Genomic DNA, 19,857 nt, shown 5'->3' on the forward strand with positions numbered 1-19,857 from the left:
CCCATATATCCCATATATCCCATATATCCCATATATCCCATATATCCTATATGTGTGTATCCCATATAATAGCCACAACTATTATATTTTCCTGGAAAAAAAAAAAAAAAAACAGGAATTGATCTAGAGAAAAATATTCACTTACCTCTGCATGATTTACTCTGTGCATGCTGCTTGCATTTAAGAACACTCACTGATTGTTCATGAGACAGTGAACCCGTGTAGCAGAATAAAAGCTGTATCTTATTTACATTAATGAATAAGATGAATGAGTACAGCATTTCTGAACAGGCAATGAGAAGAGGAAAACTAAGCAATATTCACATATTAATTAAAATGAGAGCCCTCCACTGAAAAAAAAAAAAAGATGAGCCTATTGAGATTCTGACAGCTGTCCATAAACTCATTCGTGGAATGATGGGCAGGAGAGGCACCTTGGGAAGCAGGGTTCTTAGGGCAGACAAAGTCATTCACTTTATGCACATTCTGGTAAAGGGAGCAGCCTGAATGCTTTAATTTATTCTTGTTGTGCTTGATGGAAAAAAAAATCTTAAATCTCAGCTGGAGAATTCACAAGACTTCTTTGCTCTTTCGATTTGCTTTATAGTTCTGCGGATTCCCACTCGGGAGGCATTAGCATCAGTAATAGCTATAGTACTTAGGGCTTAGTGTAATGTGTTTCATCCACAGATCTCAAAAAGATTTGCAAGGTGAGTGCAGAATTATAATCCCCATTTTAGAGAAATGGAACAGATATGTGAGAAAGACTTGGTCATATGGCCAAGGTTACACAATAAAGTGGCAGTGACATCGGGTTAATCTGATCTCAACTAGCAGCATGGGCAAAAGGGATGACTTAGGCCTTATTTTGCAGTGTCATTCAATACCAGCAGAAATTAGAGTGCTGGAAGAATTGGAGTCCTAATGAGCACTTCAGAATACACACTGAGGTGTATTTTTCCTTTTCTTAATCTGAAAACTCACTGCAGGTCTCTTTGAATAGGAGTGAACACACTGTTGAGTTATCTCACTGTTCCAAGTGCGGTACCCAGTGTAGGTGTCTAAGGTAAATGCCCTGCCTGTCCATGCGGCAGAGGGAGCCACTCAGAAAACCTGTGACAGGAACCTGTCTGTCTCTGGAGCTTAACTCAAATAGCTCAAATAGAATCAGAGATGTCAAGTCAGGCAATGCAGCTTCTCACATATCCAGTTCTAAAATTAACATCAAGATCTACATAGTCATTTAGTAATGTATCCTATCAACATCTGTGACATGTGTGTGCTTTGTCTATGTTTGTGGAACCTGGTATCCTTTGCCCAGGGATCATCTTATTTGGGTTTTAAATTCTCACGGCAAGATTCATTAAAGTCAGATTCAGCAACAAGCAAGTGTGGCAACATTATAATCCATGGAGATAAATTTGAATATTAGAATTACCTCACTGTCAAGATGACAAGACTGCCACAAATGCAAAATGCAACAGTGGTAGTGATATTTCTGAAATGCAACTATATATTATTCCCTAAGTGTGGAAAGGCACAAAATATTTCAGTGCTACGTTGAAGGGGATTTGAAAGTGCTGTCTATCTTTTTACTTGAGCAGCTGGCTATCTCTTGGCAACCTGCCATCTAGTAATTTATTACATGTCCACAGGGCATTTGGTTGGAGGGACATATGTTAGTGCAAGTGCAGGGCTGGTATCAAAGCTTGATGCCGGTGACATGGAACAGAGGCTCTCAAAGGGTCTTGCACATCTGCCTACAACCATTCACAGACTGCAGACTTTGTCCTTATTTCTGTCCACTAGGTTTCAGAGCTAGAATTAACACAACATGAAGCTTATCTCAGGTTTATTTTTAAGGAAGCAGCTAGACAGCATTTGCTGCTTTAGTTGCTGTAGGAATGCTATGTAAGTAATGTGAAATCAGAGTTTAGGTAGTCCAGGAGGAAAATGCTGTATTCAGAGATGAACCATGCTGTGGAGAGATGTAAGAAGTGCAAATATTTCAGCGACTGTAGAGTATAAAACATACTGGTCGTCATGGTTTGCATTCTATCAAAATCATGAAATACCTGCATGGTTTAAAAGCTGTTTCACTTCCCTTTGGAAAGAAGTTCCTATGCTACCTTGGAAAAATGTAATGAATGGGAGATTCCATCAACCTGAGTGAATTATGGATGTGATCACTAAAGATAAATTCAGAAAAAGATTGCAATGTAAGCAAAGCCACCATGATTGCATATCTTCTATGGCATCATCATAGAATGACCTGGGTTGAAAAGGACCTTAAAGATCATCTAGTTTCAACCCCCTTGCTGTGGGTAGGGTTGCCAACCTCTAGACCAGGCTGCCCAAAGGTATTCTAGCCCTGTGTGGTTGTTAGTAGTTCACTGCAGTGGTTTGGCTTGGTTTGGTTTGGTTGAGGCAAACTGCCTGCTCAGTGTGCTCATCTCACTGTTAGCTGCACTGCTGCTCCTGGTGCAGTCCTGCAAAGGCAAACTGTCAGGAGGAAATGTTTTCTCATTCTTTTAACAACCTGCTCTCACATGTGCCAAGGAGTCACCTTCTACAGTATAGGTATTCAGTCATTCAACTACGACTCTAAGGTATAACTTAATATCCCAAGGTATCAGGTGTGCAGTTGAACTGTGCGCATGAGGATACAATGCCTGTGGTGTAGTTTGGATACTGAATTGCCTTGCAAGACAAAGCCTGTGGTAGATGGAAGATCTATGGATCTACTTGAAGGTCAAGGCGCACACTGCATCTGGCAGAACCCAGCCCTGTGGGGACCTCTGATCTGGGTACAAGGAGTTGATTTTTTGAACTTGACAGCAAACAGCCCTTGTAAGAGTGCATATGTCACTGATCACATATGGAGCAGGAGGTGAGGCACCAGAATTTCCATCACTAAGTCATTTTGTGTCTAGATAGGAGGAAATGCACTTTTGTCTCAACTTCCAAAATTACAAAGAGGAAGAAGTCACTGAGATGGCATAGTCCGTATAGCATGATCCTGATAGCTCTGGTCTGGACTAGAGCCCACCATTTAGAAAAACATCTCTTCATGATTAAAACATTCTTGTGGTGGATTCACTACCAACATTCTTGGTGCATAGTTCCAATAATTAATTACCCTGACTGCAGAAAATGCCTGCCTTGCTTCTAGACTGGAGCTGGGGTTTGGGCAAAAGGTCTGCATCTCTGAGAACTGAATCAGAAAGAAAGCTGTGTGGGCAATAGTTGGTCTACTTCATCTCATATTCAGCCCCAGTTTATACATAAATCTTCTGTGGCAACTTCAGTTTTCAGGATTTTTTAACTGGCCTAAATGAACCTCATAGCAGCTATGCACATGACTATCCATGATACTGAAGATGATGTGAGTTGCCACATAAAATTAAGTGGTTGTCCTGCTGAGAACATACCATGTTTGAGATTATGGTCCACATCTCCTGTCCATCCTGGCCTTTAACTTCTGGCCCTCATTCTTCTTATACATGATAGCTTTGTAATACTTTTTACTGTCCTTAACATTTACCAACAGTGCAGTGGAGTGAATGCTTGGGAGTTAGTGTCAGCAACTAGCCTGAACCATGGAAAAGACAGAGAAAAGACTGAGAAATGTAATTATCCCAACAATTTTTCTTTAGCATCTCCATCACTTTTGGAAAGTTTCTTGATACTGGAAAAATTTAGGAAAAAAAGAACGAGAAATCTGATTCAAAAATGGGCTGGTCCAGATCCTGGAACTAAAGATTAGAGGAAAACTTTGGGGTATGTTGTGAGTGCCTTAGACTTATTGATTTCAGTAGTCAGACAGTCAAACAAGAAGACTTTTGCCATTGAAATCATTGGAAAAATGATTTCACCCATAAACTTCAATTCAACCACTTATTATTCTCAGAAGATAAATTATAAAAAGAGCACAAAGCAAGGGGAGGTTATCCTCTGATGGTCTGATATAATATTTTTTACTTTTATGTACCTTATTTTTTCATTTTGTACTTTTAATTCACGTGATGAAGTTTTCTGAGAGAAGTGGATGTCATGTGCAAGCTGAGTTCCTTGTTTTTTTCTTTTGCCTGTCACTGGCTGCATGTTCTCTATTGATGTCTTGTTCCTGGTACTTGACCATCTTGTCTGTGAAAGGAAGCACTCCAGCTGGCTTGCCTGATAAGAAGAAAGAAAAGTTTTCTTGGTTTAGTCACTCCACAGAAACCCATGGTAATGTTCCACTGCACTTGGTGTCCACACTACGCATATTTGTATGTGTGTTTGTCTATATATCTCTATAAAGACTGACACATAATGTATCTTTGTGTATTTCTGCATGTGCGTGCCTTGCTTTTGCTATTGCTTGTGCAGTGTCCTCTTCATGCACTTAAGATAATAAGCTGTTCTGCAAATCAATCTCTTGCTAATGTCTTCAAGATTGTTTCCCATTTGCAAATAAGCTCAAATATGTCTTAAAAGTGCTTTACCTCATCCTCAAAGATGGCATACCAAATATCAATGTTTTGGTGTTTGTTTTTTTTTTCCTGATGGGCTTCATCTGGATTGAAAATTTGAAGATTTTAATTACGAATGTCTCTTTTTCTTACAGTTTATTTGACTCTTCTGTGCACATCAAAATATGAATCCAGTTGATTTCTTTATTCATCTTTCTGAACAGACAAGATTTGTTAAAACATCTAGTCTTTGTAAAGAAACAGGCATCATTAGAGTACAGTATTTCATGGTTATGTCAAGAGTGCTAGAGAGACCATTATTTCATATGGTCTGTGTTCCTGAATAACACAATACAAGAACTTATAGATTTCCAAAGACATATCTTGGAAGCACTTGCATTATTGGGATTGTGTGCAGGAAAGATTTTGAGAGGCATTTCTGCCATAATGCTTATAATGCTTTCAAAGCAAGAACCCAGTACCTCTTTGGAAGAACCTTCTGGTATCTTTGTAGCTTCTGAAAGGATTTCTGAGCCCATAGCTCATTAAACATCTGCCCAACTGGAATGCAGAGCGTATTTACTCTGTCTCTCCTTTTTTTATTTTTTAATCAAGGACTTACTATTAGATATTTTTTTATTAATGAGTAACCTATTTTGACAAGCTATTAGAAGCTTCTCCCACAGCTAATAGCGTGTACTGTCAAGACTCACCTGTGATATACATCCCATCTGAGAGACCTAACTCTTCCATTACTCGTTGAAAATGTCATATATTTGAAAAGAGGTGAAAAGGGAAGAGACACATTGAATGCTGTCCTTTCTTCCACCATATGTTGAATGTTCGTATGTTGAAGGAGTTACAGTTCATATAGGAGCTGGGAGAAATTCATATAATGGAAACAGTGAATCTTTTTCATCTACAGAAGCAAATAAAATATTAAGGTTTCATAACGCATGGATGTGACACCTTCTTGAATCCTAATGAAATAGGTTCACACCTAAGATTGCTTTCATTTGATGGTTATTCCATTATATTTCTGTAAAAGTGTAGGAGATTCTGTCCAGTTCTTATTTGATGACTGTCAAAATAAAATCTCTGCCACAGTTCATATTAATTAGTTTCTTTGTTGGTAATATCTGAAAGGGTCTGAAAGTTTGAATTCCCCTCTTTACCCCATTAAGTTCAGGCTCTAAATGCAAGGTTAAAACCCATTAACAGTGGTATACAGTACATGGGCCATCAGTATTACTGATGTGGAACTTGCTATCAGGCCAACTGAAACCTTTTATCTGATTCCTTCTGAGTCTGGTACTTGCTATTTGCACTCCACTCCAGAAGAGACTGGAAAGGGTAGTAAAACGGTTGTGCTGGTGCAGGTGAAGAGGCATCTTCGTAAGTTTTCATTGAATTAAGCAAATGCTTATTTCTTGGTTTTGCCAGGTTCTCTCGTTTTTAGTGATTCTCATTCATAACAGTTCCTAGGAACTGACTCAAAAAGAAAGCAAGCAGCTGATTCTTTCCCTTTCTTTAGCATTTGAGTAAGCAGTGTGTATTCCAAAAGTCTACCAGCTCAGCCTTGTTTGTGCAGGGAGGCAGTAGACTTGCTCAGCTAAGCGCTTGATCCTCTGGAGCTGCAGCAGAGGGTCTTTTCAATAAGACTGATGTGATTCATTAATAGATGTGTCAGGTTCTAATGGCCAACCCTCTCTTTTTCTTCCCTTTGACTCTTACAGTGAGCATGCCCACCAGTGAGACCGAGTCCGTGAACACAGACAACGTCCCTGGAACAGATATTGAAGGAGAAAACTGCGGTGCTAGGCTAGCGTGAGTACATATACACAGTTATATGTGTGCAGGTGCTGGCTTGAGCTTGGTGGTTTAAAGTCAAGGCAAATGTTAAACTCGTTAAGAGGAAGGAAATCACACTACGGGTTAAAAGAGGGTGGAGAAGACCTGTTAATCCCAGTTCTTATCTTAATTGCAATGTAAACTCACTCTGGATGTTAGTAGGTAGCCTCTGGGATTACACAGATATAAATAAATCACAGAATTCCCACAATAAGCAGAGCTGGGTTTGCATAGTAACTAAAAGAAGAACTAATGGATAAGTGTTCTTATTTTAAAATTGGTCTTTAGTGATAGTTAATCAAATTCAGTATATGCAGACCAAACAGTGGAATTGACCAGTATATTTTAATTTCTCTAATGGCTCCTCTGCACTTTACAGTGCCTTGTAATTGAAATACACATGATAGCTTCCATCCTGCAGCCTGAATTATACCCTTAAAGTGCTGAGCACATCATAGTGAAAAATAAACACAGCAGTTGGGAGGGGGTAAGGCCTTCTCAAAATTACACCATTGTAGTAAGTAGACAGACTCAACAACATGTGAGATAGCACTTATGGAAGACGTTTATACTGTAAGATATGTTTTTTAGCTTCACTGTGAGCATGAATAGACCAGAGGAGTCCTTTCTTCCCTTTTGCATTACTTAAATAAGAATGGACCTTATGCTGCCTGGAAATATGTTTACCCTCTTTAATTTCTGTAAAAACTGGACTAAGCACTGTGCTGGAATACTTTGAGGCTCTGTCCTGTCCTTGGACATACTTTGAGCCCTTCTGTTTGATCAACTGCTGATCATAACTACCTAAGAAGAATTCTGCTTCGTTAGGCCTGTGGTCCAGTGTTCAGACCCTGACAGTAACAGGAGGGGAAGCATGTAAGCCTGGTCTTTTCCTGCCTTTTATTCCACTTTTCTGCTCCTGAATTCATGATTTTGTGTTAGAGATCTTAGAGGAGATGCTTCTCATTTTTGCCTTGAGAGGCCGTTTATGGACCTGTCAGCCATGGATTTATCTGAAACTGCTAATGCTGCCTATCCTCACAGTCTCCTGTGGCAGCAAGTTTCAGCTGCTCGCTACCTGCTGTGTAGACAAGTAGTTTAGTGTATCTGTTTTAAGCTGATATACTACTACTTTCAGTCAATGCCCTTTCCTCCTTATACTGTGAGATTCGATGATCAACAGTTCTGCATTCAGCTAATCTATCACTTTCATGATTTCATAAACCTTGATTGTATCTCCCTCAAACACCCCTGGCCTTCTCCTCTACAGACTGAAAAGGAAGCAATGTTATCTGCATTATAAGACGTGATGTGTGGAATATGTTATAAATTCAGTCTGCTTTCCTGGAAGTGTCAGCCAGTGGCTTACAAACTCTAGAAGAAAGTATGATAGCATTCCTTCGCCTGCTTGCTGTTGTCTACCTGCTGAGTCTGGTTTAGATTATGAACTCTTTTCAGAAGGAACCAGTCAAGGTCTATTCACAGCAGTAAGGCAGTTAGAGCTCTCTCTTTAGCACCTCACTTAGCTGCCTGTGCTCTTGTCACATAATAGGAAGCAGCAGCTGGATATGTGACCACTTCTTCCAGCTGGATCTGATTTGGAGAACTATCTCTCTTCTGCAATTATGGTTCCTAACACAATGGGTCCCCTGGTGCTACACAGTGCCAACAACAATGGGAACTGTTAATATAAAGTTGCATATATTTTTAATATTACAGCTTGCATTCATTTAATGTCCTTAATCCCAGAGGATCCTAAAACACTTCATGAACTGTATGTGTAGCAATTGTTTTCACAGTGTTAGAGTTTAGCTACCTTCGGGGTAAAATGTGGCAGGTGTTTAAAAACATAAGGAGAAAGGACATGAGTGTATAAGGAGGTGTATGATAGATAACTTGTTTTGCGCTGAAACAGTACGGGGAATTTTGGCAAGGAGAACATAATTCTGTAAATTGGAATGCAGCCAGGAGAACTGAAGTTTAACCCAATTCTAAACATAAACATGACTTAGAATGTAGTTTACTGAAAATGATCCAACATATCCACGGGAGAATGACAGTCCTATGGTCTGACACAGTGCGCACTATGCCCACAGTGTTAGGAGAAGGAATGGCTGTATCCAATGCATTTTAACAAAGCAAAGAAAGATGACAACAAAATGGAACTTTGCTTCTTCTTCCCATGTTGTAAATCTTAAAATTGTGCCTAAGTGTCACCAAAGCAGTACATATAAGATTGAGAGAGAAAAACAGTTTCCTTGCCTCATTCCATATAGTAGGCATATAGTAGGGAAATTGAAATCTGTTATTGAGAAGGGGATTTTTTTAACTCCCCCCTACCCAAGGACATTCAAAATCCTCAAGGCCTCAGGGAGATTGCTTTTCATCTCCAAGAGATGAATGGGAGCCTTCTACCAGGAAAATGAATGACTGTATCTTTGCATTTGAAAGTGTGGATCAAAATACAAATTTGTCAGTGCTTCCTGGTTTTATAAATTTGTGGAGCTGCAAATTCCTCTTTTATGGGTAAATTTTGATTTGTCTTGAACTCTGATTCCATCAGGAATATATGAAATGTAAGCAGGGATGAACTGATTTGAGTAGTAAGTAACGTTGGTGGAACATGACTTAGAGCATTAGGATTTGGCCAGAGCATCCAATAATTAACTCAGTGCTGTTCAAGGATAGAAGTAGTTCTTCTGGGAAGTTGAGTTTTTCAAATGTGTTCTTCACATAGTACCAGTGAACTTTCAGTAAGTGTTAAAGTGTTAATGATTGTGATCATGACATCCTGATTTACTGTAGTTGAAGGTTAAGTCCAGACTCTTGAGCACTCCTCTGCATTCTGAAGTTTGTCTTTTAGAACTGAAATGGCTAGAGAAGTTTTCTGTTCAGCTTTGAGTTTCATGTGTTGAGTTTCAGATGATTTTTGATTTTGACCAGCCTACTAAAGTCACCCAATGGCCAGAAGTCCCCACTGTCTTGCTATAAACACGTTCTTCCTCGGGGTCAGAAATTGCACTGGGCAAGCTGCAGCTAGACGTGACTGAAGCATCAGGGAGATTTCGAGGCAGAGGTAATATGTTTATTTATTTAGTGGCATCAAGCTGTTAGGGCATTTAATCACCTCAGCAACACCACCACCATGGTTACAGGCTGACCTTGCCATCTGAATATCCATGTGATAAAAAGAAAACGTACCTAGGAGACTGAAGGAGAATGTCTTTTTATTAAAGATAACTCCGTATTACTGGCTGTTCTTTTTGTTCTTATAAAAAGCTGCAGAGCTTTGAAAGGCATCATCTGTGAATGACAGAAAGATCTGCTTGAGAAGCCAGTCTCAAGCATGCCTTTTAGAAAAGGAGATCTTCCCTGACAGCCTTTCTCAGCTCCACAGAGACATATGCTACGTGAGATCAGGAGACTACCTCTCAAACACACGCTGTCTCCTACTGATTGTTTCAAAGGAGCTTTTCTTCCTATAGTATCCATACTATCATCTGTGCTGTCTGGAGCAGTGCCAGATTTAAACCAGCAGGAGTTTCAGGAGGAATGTAGTATCTAATCTTTCTGCTTAGTGTGTAAATCCAGCTTCTTAAAACTAAAACAAACAAGCAAACACAAACTTTGTTCGTATTCATCCTTAGTAATTCCACTGCCATCAGGCGAGCTGTGGAAAGGAGTATTTTCCTTCCTAAAATGATGCTATCTTTAACATGTGTCCAAATTTTTTTTTTAAAAAAAAGGTCTTGTGGGGTTCCATGGAGCACTGAAAAATGTCCCACGAATTCCACAGCATGTCATCTCTGTCATGACATTGCCTTGTACTGCACTGACATCTGTCCTGAAGTAGAAACACAACAGCTTTTATCCTCAAGGTCAGGAAGTGGAACTTACTTAATTCTGGTGTGTCACAACTTTAATAACCTGTTGCCTCCAGGTACAAAGAAATGTGTTTTCTCTACAAGTATCAATGAGATAAACCCAAAACTAGGAGCGATGGGTTTCTCTTTACAGGACAGCCTTATACCTAGTAGTGAGTAATTTCTCTGAGCCTCTTTGAGGCTCAGCAGGCCTCAAATTCCTGCCAGCAGGCTGTTGCTCATGATCAACAGTAATCTGTTCTGCGCAGGATGGCAGCGTGTATAATCTTCCAATACAACCAGAATGCTAATTTTCTAATACAACCATGCAGACCTGGAGTGCCACAATAGAATTTGCTTTTATAAGTATGTCTTAGCTAAAAAGAGACCTTTGTGGAAACTTAAGTTTCACGGAGCTGTGGTAGAAAACTGAAGCACTTGAGCTCAAAGAGGAAGAGAACTTAAAATGATCTGCTTTCCCTGAAATAATAAGCCACTTGGCACTTTCACCTTGGATGGGATTTCCATATATTTGGGGGACAGTGCAATTGCTTTTCCACCGAAGAGGGTTAAAAATGTAAAAAAGGATAGAATAAAATGAACAATCTACACTGGCTTTTCAGAAAATGCAATGTCCTTAAAATAATATAGACAATGGAAGCTTTCCTTGGCAGCCAAACCATTGGTGATTTTCCTTTGGTGCTTTTCTGTCTGTACAACAGCTCCTTATGCAACTCTTGCAATAATCAACATAGCAGCCAGTGGTAAAGCAGAAAGGGTCATTTTGCTTTCGGGTTCAGTACAGTTGCCATTGGTTTTGACCTAATGAGAAGATAGATTCCTTTGAGGACCAAATTCTCAATCACATCAGGAGCTGCGGAAAGAAGAGTTTGCCAAAAGCTCTGAAACCTCTGCTGACTTTAGAAGGAAAACGCATGGCAGCAACCCTTTCATATCAGCATTCACTACTGCTCTCCAGTTTATTTATAAGCATGGCATTCTTGTTATTCACCGTCAGTTCTAGGTACGTGTCTCAGGACAACAGCATGCCCTTGTGGAGGAGGCATTATCTTCCTGCTTCACATTTTGTGACAGGCCTTACCTGTGACTTGCCAAAGGGGGAGCAGGGCTATTCACTCACTTTTAAGTGCTGGCCTGTTTCTCCAGTCTGTTTTCCAGATCAAGAAGGCCTAATAAATAGCAAACCACCTAAACTTTAAAATAGATAGATCCAGTTTCCTTAAGAATATTCTTTAGATTCTTATTGCTGCTAGCAAACAGCCACCTCTGTCTTAAACCCAGCATCACTCCTTTGGGTCAGCATGCTCTTCAGTGCTTGATTTCAATCCGCTTCATAGTTCAAGTTCTCTGGGGCCAGAGTGTTTTGCTTGAAGCTTTTAATAAACGGACAGAAATGAGAAATGATCATTGTGTATCACTGTATAATACTGCAGTATTAATTGTATTGTAGCGAAGATAGCAAGCTGGAGGTCCATTGCTTCAGGACAAATTGCAGAGATGTAGCTGAGGGTAGAACTTATCCCTAAGACTTCATTTTACAGAGAGGCTATTAGGAAATGAAAATGTTATGTCACTGTATACTCTTGTCCTAGGAATGTGTAGGAATGAATAGGGTGGGCATCTATTCTTCAGGGATTCCAACATCCCTACTAGAACAAAGAAATGCCCTTCCATCAGCAGGAAGATAGAAAGGGAAGAATGCTTTCCAAGGTTTTGTTGTGCTGCTTTATCTCTCAGAATATGGGATATCTCTGAATCTGATGTATCTGAATTGTGCTCACTGTCCCAAGCTTATGCTGATAAAATTTTTATGTTTCACTGTTTTATCCGCATGTGGTAACTTTACCTTAACCGGGTAAGGTTTAGAAGAGTTTTAGAAAATTGAACATAGCTACTCAAATGGTAAAGGTCTGATTTCTGATTTCATCTTTTTTAAGATGTAATCTGAGTTACATGGATCCTATGACAAAAACACTCAGTAGTGATCTGAAATATTTGTCATATAAGCTCTAATATCATATTTGGAAAAAAATAACCAACAACTATTTCTCAAGACATATCAGAGCTCCACCTGAGGAAGATTCCTTTCTTTCAAAGACATAAAACATCCAGAGTATGAGGAGCACAAGAGATCTGTTTTTAAAACTATACCAGAGGATCTGATTCATTCTGAACCCCTGGCAAGTGCCAGTTTGGAATGTCACAAAGAGGCCATTTGATGACTTGAAAAATGCCATATGTGCATTCTGTGTATGGTGTTAACCCTCATTCTGAAAGGCGAAGGTGTCATTGTAAAAAATATGTTTCAGATTAGGGCATAATATTTTAAAAAACAGTTATTGCACAATTTGTGTTTCCAAAACTCAACTTCATTCTCGGATTCTGCCTCTAAATATAAATCTCTTCCTCCTCCCTTGTCCTGTTCTATATATATATCACACCCACTTGTGATAAAGCCTTCTGCCATAACAGTAAGGCAGTGGGGCGGGGGGAACAGCTAACCTGTCGGAGCACTGAATGCACTTGGCTGTTGCTCATAATGCTCCAAAGATGTAATTATCACATGTGTGATGAACACTACACCTGCCACATCTCTTCTGCTTAAATAAATAAAAGAACCCTTAAATGCAGCAGAGCTCCCTCACTGGAAAGCCATCATTTGAGAGGTCATCAGAGGACTTCATACTCCCTGTCTTTTACTTTCCACTGGTCAAGTACCCCATTATATCTTTCTTGCTCTCTTTCCACCCCACCTGAAGCTTTCTCCTGTGAAAGTCTTCCCTCTCTTTTTTCAGCACCAAGCCTTGTCTCACACTGCACTATTTTTATTCTCTTTCTTTCTCCTGGCCTTGTCTGATCCTTCCTGTTGCCTTTAAATCTGATCCATTACAGTAGGCAGGCCACTTTAAGCAGGACTTCTCAGTAAGATGTTGGGATAGCATTAACATTAAGGATATGCTGTGTAGGTGCTTCACCAGCCATTCTTATTACAGTTCCATTGTCTCCTCAGCATAGTTTAGCATTCTGTTCAGCCAGTGTGTTATTTCTTCTTTATCAAAATAATTCTTGCATGTGTCTGAAACCACGCTGCTGCCTAGTATGTGGCCTAGACAAGCTGCCTGTGACATAGCAAGAAGGATGTATTCAGTGCAAAAGCTTTTATTTTTATTTATTTTGACTTGGACCATCTGCTGGTGAAATGCTTCTATCACTAAAATCTCTTCCACATAAGGAAACTGACCCATCATTTTTTGTCAGTGACCAATGTCCTCAAACAGGTTCAAGATTACTACGGGAGGTAGCGTTGGATGCTTTAAGAATTGCTTTCCCCTGTGTCTGCTAACACAGCTCCATTTTTAAGCCAGTGCAGGGAGACCATTTCTGACTGTTGTCAACAATGAATCACTTTCCTATCATAGCGGGAACCTTAAGAAATACTTCCATTCAGCAGGAAAGTCTCATTCACAGTCACTCTCCAAATCTTCATTTCTTTTGTTGTTGGTAGTGGATTTTGAAGCTCCCTAAGTCATCTCTGGTGAATGTCATTGTATCCACATACCTTTGTTCTCTCTCTGCCTGTACTAGTGTTGTACATACCACAAGACAGTCTAAGAGTTTCTGGGACTTACAGTACAAGGGGCAAGCAGGGCAAGATAGCAGCTATATAACTAGGGTTTGTCTCTAGCTTTGCCTGTGACTTCTTGTATAAAGCTAATGGCATTATTGAAGAGAATGATCCTGAGTGCATGGATTTAGATAGTCAGACATGTATATAGTTTGAGCATGGCTCAACTTTCAGGAGAGCTTAATAACCAGAATTTCATTGACAGTGACAGAATTTCTGATTGTTCAGCCCATTTAAATTCAGATTGCTTTACACAGATAACAAAGACAAATAAATATGAGTGTTATTATCTAAGTATGAAAACAATCACTGTATACTGCTTTTCCCTCAATTGCTAGGAGAAAAAGAAAACATTATTTTCCCCATGATTTCATAATGTGCTTATACATCTTGAAGTGACAGGTGATATGTGAATGCAATATGTCTGTGTGTATATGTCATGTATATTTTAATACAGGTATATAAACAACTAGTGACTAAAAGAAAAAGAGTCATACTCAAAAAATAAACTTAGTAGCAGATGTATAGTAACCCTAGCTTTAGGCCATACTTTTACCCAAGAAAAAGGCTATTTGCTGATCTTAGTAGGTGGTAGACTCCTATCACAGCATGATTTCTGCTTCATAACTCCCACCAAAAAACAGGTTTGGATATCGGGGAATCCTAATCCTGTCCAGAGCCTACGGGGGATTCCAAAGGAAAAGAGTATACATGCAAAAAATTAATTGAGCTTGTTTCTTTCTGTTGCTGTTCTCATAAAAGCCTTAGGAGGTATGGAAAAACTTCAGAGACTTTAATGGCAATTCTTATCTTTCAGGCATCGGATCTCCAAATCTAAATTTAGGTAAGTAACTTTTGTTTTCCTCCTTTGCACTGATTTTGTTCCTTACCTTGTGGAATGGCTTATTCCTGCATCTGTGGGGTACAGTCTTGATTCTAGGGCATGCTGCCATATTTGGTAGATTTTAGTCAATCATCTACTAAATAATAATATACTTTTTCTAAATTTCATACTGATATAAGGCACAGGGACTACTGAGAATATTTCACTGAAAAGTACGTATCTGATTGCTACCTCTGCATCTTGAACCATAAAAAATTAAAGCAGAAGGAAAAAAAGTTCTACCACATAATTACATTGTGCCCATAACATCAACCCTGTCAGCTCAAGGTTCTGTTTCCTACACTGGGTTCCATTACTCTGTGCTGCTTGACTGTAAGTCTTTCAACTGACAAAGTTTGATATTGAGATTATTTGTGAATTGCTCTCTTTTACTGTGAGACATGTGAAGCTTTTCTGGTGATACTTCCCTTTCTGTTGACTTAAACTCTTAACAATGTACATCAATCTGCTGGTGATCATCTGTGGGTTTTCTTTGTAAAAGCTGACCAAATCCATGTAACTTCACTGTTGACATCCCATTCCATTTCTGCCTCTTCTGCAGGAGTCCAGCAGCCTCCACTGAACTCTGAATTCAATGTCAATTTTATAGAAAAGTAAATTAGCTTTCACAGGAACTGAGACAAGGATTAAAATGTTACTTAAATAAGGGACAGTAATGTAAATTCAGGAATCTGCATGTGTATGTATTGCCAATATGCATCCCTCTGCAGAGTGTTGCATACTTGATCACATTCATACAGTCCATGGATTTAATTATGTCAAGTGTAAGCACAAGAAAACATTTGTATCACCACATGGTGATGTTCCTTCTCCATTAGTGCAAAATACACAGAAAACTGTAAGATTGCTGATGGTTTAAGGAGAATGTAAACACATCAGTGTTGTGACCATTTTGAAAATTGAAAGATCATTTCCTGTCCACAGTCCACTTGCTAAACATGCAGCCCTGATTAAATGCTTGAGCTACCAAGACTAGATGCAAAGCTAATTACAAAGCTAAAACAGCCTGGATTTTATTGCCTGTTAAAATGCTGTTGCAAAATTCTCAGCCGGTGTGCAGTGTGCACATTGCCTGGCTTTATTTTATCTATATACTGAGCCCTGACCTCAAGCATGGCCACAGTTTATCACTGGAAATTATATGTAAGAAAAAACTAACCAAGAGATTTTCTCTCCCCCTCTGTCCTGCAATGTTTATGTGTGCATCTGAAGAGCACAACGGACACCTGTGTGTATAATGTATATAATATCTATATAAAACTATTAGTTTTATTATACAGTGGCAAGTGTTGCCTGGAGACTGGTTGCTATGCAAGTTAAATTCTGACGAGTAGGAGGTGTGTAATTAGCTTTAAATATCTTCTGTGGTTAGTAATTACCCTCAGAAATCAGTGACACAAGAGAACGTCTTCTTGGAAGGCAAACTTTAAAAGATCTGTTGATTAACAAATGGTATCCTTAGCTCCAGGCAAAAAGGTAAGGTACTGAGGTCCCCTAAATCTTTCTGTTCAGAGTTAGCTCTGGGATTACGCTAGTTTCTGATCATTGCCAACTGCTGGATACCTTCTATGGGTATTCTATTTTATCTCACTCTCCAATTGTACACCTCCCATTGTACACAGTGGGAATCTTTTCGTTGACTATCCCAAGGCTGGGCCAAGTTCCATTTCAGGCCACAGGCATTATATAGAGGAAGAATAATGATTTTTGTGGGAATTGGACTGAAAGACATCTTAGGGTAGCTGTGATAGATGTCTTAATCAGATTAAGATATTGCTTGAAGAGGTTTATTCACCCTTAAATGTTGCAAATTGGTTTAGGACTAACTTTATTCCTAGAGCTAAAGAAACGATGATCACAGCTGTCGACTCAGATGAGAGTAAGAGCATGTTTCTCAGGGTGAACTTTAAAGTTATTCCCTACCATTTTCAAGCAATGAATCAACACCAGAGTCACTCTCACAGAGATTTGCAGTAGCCTAAAGATCTCTGTCTAAAAAGCACTTTTCCTTTTCTAATTTTTCAAGTCGCTATTGGCGCCGATGGAATCGATTCTGCAGACGAAAGTGCCGTGCTGCTGTCAAGTCCAATGTTTTCTACTGGTTGGTGATCTTCCTTGTGTTTCTCAACACCCTTACCATTGCTTCTGAACACTACAACCAGCCAGACTGGCTCACTGAGGTTCAAGGTGAGGAGAGAGTGATGGTTCTGTTTGTTTTGTTCAGTGTTAAGAAAGAGGGCTGTGGGAGAAGCTGGTGTGTTAGGCTATTAGGCTACAGAGTGTAAAAGGAACATGTGCAGCTGCAAGTAGTCCCCTTTTTGAGGAGGATCTTAAACAACACAACAAAACATCAACCCACATAAGGAGAGGTTTCGGGGAAGATATGAATCCCTCATTTTTAGCCAAAGTGATGTTCCACTGGGTGTAAGTGAAATCAGGAGCTTATGCTAATTGAATATCTGCAGCCATCGGATTTCTGATTTATGGATGGCTTCTGGAATCTATAAGTTTTCCAGGGTCTTCCCCTGGAAAAGTAGGAGGGCCACAAAGATCATCAGGGGACTGGAACACCTGCCCTATGAAGACAGGCTGACGGAGCTGGGCTTGTTCAGCCTGGAGAAAAGAAGGCTGCAGGGTGACCTCATTGCAGCCTTTCAGTACCTAAAGGAAGCCTACAAAAAGGAGGGGAATCAACTCTTTGAAAGGGTTGATAACTGCAGGATAAGGGGAAATTGTTTAAGTTGAGGGAGGGGAGATTTAGATTGGACGTCAGGGGGAAGTTCTTTACAGAGGGAAAGGTGAGGTGCTGGAACAGGCTGCCCAGAGAGGCTGTGGATGCCCCGTCCCTGGAGGTGTTCAAGGCCAGGTTGGATGGGGCCCTGGGCAGCCTGGCCTAGCATTAAATGGGGAGGTTGATGCCTGCCTGTGGCAGGGGGGTTGGAGATTCATGATCCTTGAGGTCCCTTCCAACCCTGGCCATTCTGTGATTCTGTGATTCTGTGAAACTGCATTTATGATAAATTCTAACTACCAGCAAAGTGGCAAAGAATGAGTTTTTAAATTCTTCGTTCTTCAGAACAGTTGAATCTTCACTGGACGTGAGAGCAGCTGAAAGGCTTAATTAAGCAACAGCAGGTAGCACAGCAGCTCTTCTATTCCTGCTCCCATCTGCAGATGACAAGTGTGATGGGAGATTGAGCACAGGAAGGCATATCCCTGCCGCGGAGGTTGTGTGGTTGTATAATACATCACAGCTGTATCTGCAATGCATAAGAATTGCTGTAAGCATCCTTGTAAAACATTTCTGCGGATGACATGCCCACACCTTTTAAGTCTACTCTTTCAAACAAGCTTGGATAACGTTACTCTTTCAGACTGATCCCGGAAGGGGGTTCTTACAAGCGAGGGTCAATAATTAATCTGTTATGATCTTTTGATTAAGTTTCTTTAATCTGTTTCTGTTTGTTTTTCATGAGACACTGCCAATAAGGTGCTGCTAGCTCTTTTCACGGCAGAGATGCTGCTGAAGATGTACAGCCTTGGTCTCCAGGCCTATTTTGTGTCCCTCTTCAACCGCTTTGACTGTTTCATTGTGTGTGGAGGAATCCTGGAAACCATTCTGGTTGAGACGAAGATCATGTCACCACTGGGCATTTCTGTGTTGAGATGTGTTCGGCTATTAAGAATATTTAAAATCACAAGGTACTTTTGTGATTCTTTCAGAATGTATGAGGGCTACAGAACGTGTGTAATTTCAAGTCACTAACATGGTGCTTTTTTCACTTTTTCTACCATTAATTGGGTAGTGGGAGTGCTAGGCAAATGGTCCTCATCTTCCGTCAACCAAGGCAGGATGGGGAGGAGTGAACAGATTAGATGTTCCTGATTTGAGTTGGATTGGTCAAAAGTCGGTTATAGGGGACTGAAGACACTTGATACCATGCTGATTAACCAAAATCTGGGAGGATAACGTTGAGTTTGTGCTCTGAATTCCCATGCAAAAGACCAAGTGAAAACAAAAGAGCAGGTAGCCTTGTGATGTTTTCTGGTGTTTTGTGGGTGGCAGAGCCTGAAATACTACTGTAAGTCAAAACAGTATTTGAATGAGGAGTCCATACCAGCTCCAGGAGACTCAACCATGGTCTAAGTGTCAACACAAGCACCTATAGGCAAAAGATGTTGCCAGCCTTTTTCCTTCAGAGAAGTTTGGCATGAAGCAGCAGCTCTACAAAGAAGCCAGACTTTTCCAGACTTTAATCTCTCCTATTTTTACTTTTCTTTCTGTCTTCTCTCCACAGTGGTGTCCATTAAACAGTTACTTCTTCTTGCAGAAATGCACTTCCAAAGCATCAGCTTGATTTGGAAGGAGTTTTTCAGCTTGAGGGAGGTGTAGGAGACGTCATCTCCTTTCTTACCCATATTGCAGATCTTGGAACAAATCTGCTCTTGTAGCAGCATAGGGCCTGACTTTTCCCGTTTGAGCACTGGTCAGCATCTTATATAAAGCTTGTCTGAGGTGATTAAAGAATGAATTTTATGCAGGCTCAGCTACAAAAATGTCCCTAGAATTACTGTAAATTCCCCCGAAGGAAATTTCTGACAAATTTGAGATAAAAAACGCAGGGCATTAGAAAAACATGACCAGAACTGGAAGGCAGTCAAGGTGGCAGAGCTGTGAGGTAGAAAAAAAAAACAGACTTGGACTCTCATATTGTACAAAATTTACCCTTAAAACTTCTGAGCCTCAAGGCTCTGGCAGTGTTGACTGTTTTCAGAGTCAAATGGCAGAGACAGAAAATCAGTTTACAATCTTGGAGAAAGTGGCCAAATCAAGCTTGCACCTACTAAAACAGAGAAAAGGTAGTCTTTTTTTAGATATGATCACAGGAGAGAGAAAAACGTTCCAATTGACAAGAATTTCCAGCAGGAGCAATATCTTTGCCCTTTCAGAAATAGTGAAGATCTCTGGTCCAGCGACTGTTTTTCCTGGATCTTTGGGTCTGAAAGCTATCATCATTGAATCCCAGGCCTGGTTTCTGAGGAAACCAGTAGCTGTTTCAGGCATTGGGTAATCAGATATACCCAGGGCAACATACCAACAGCTATAAAAGCATAAGCTTCTACATAGCATGCTGGAGA

The 19,857-nt window shown here is 40.0% G+C and overlaps 1 protein-coding gene across 19 annotated transcripts in view; it reads left to right on the forward strand.

Moving 5' to 3' along the window:
* Nucleotides 1–19,857, forward strand: part of CACNA1C (calcium voltage-gated channel subunit alpha1 C) — a 476,152-nt gene that overhangs the window by 348,460 nt on the left and 107,835 nt on the right. For 11 of the 19 annotated variants that reach the window (XM_042889407.1, XM_042889395.1, XM_042889394.1 and 8 more), the window contains exons 10-14: nt 4,156–4,230; nt 6,191–6,281; nt 14,632–14,658; nt 16,745–16,905; nt 18,195–18,420. In XM_042889407.1, the coding sequence (XP_042745341.1) occupies nt 4,156–4,230; nt 6,191–6,281; nt 14,632–14,658; nt 16,745–16,905; nt 18,195–18,420 (580 nt within the window). The remainder of the gene's footprint in view (nt 1–4,155; nt 4,231–6,190; nt 6,282–14,631; nt 14,659–16,744; nt 16,906–18,194; nt 18,421–19,857) is intronic. The other 8 variants (XM_042889400.1, XM_042889413.1, XM_042889410.1 and 5 more) reach the window with 1 other exon arrangement.

The sequence above is a fragment of the Lagopus leucura genome, unplaced genomic scaffold (genome assembly GCF_019238085.1).
Source record: "Lagopus leucura isolate 7727_CA_CO unplaced genomic scaffold, USGS_WTPT01 Super-Scaffold_100159, whole genome shotgun sequence".
Classification (NCBI taxonomy): Eukaryota; Metazoa; Chordata; class Aves; order Galliformes; family Phasianidae; genus Lagopus; species Lagopus leucura.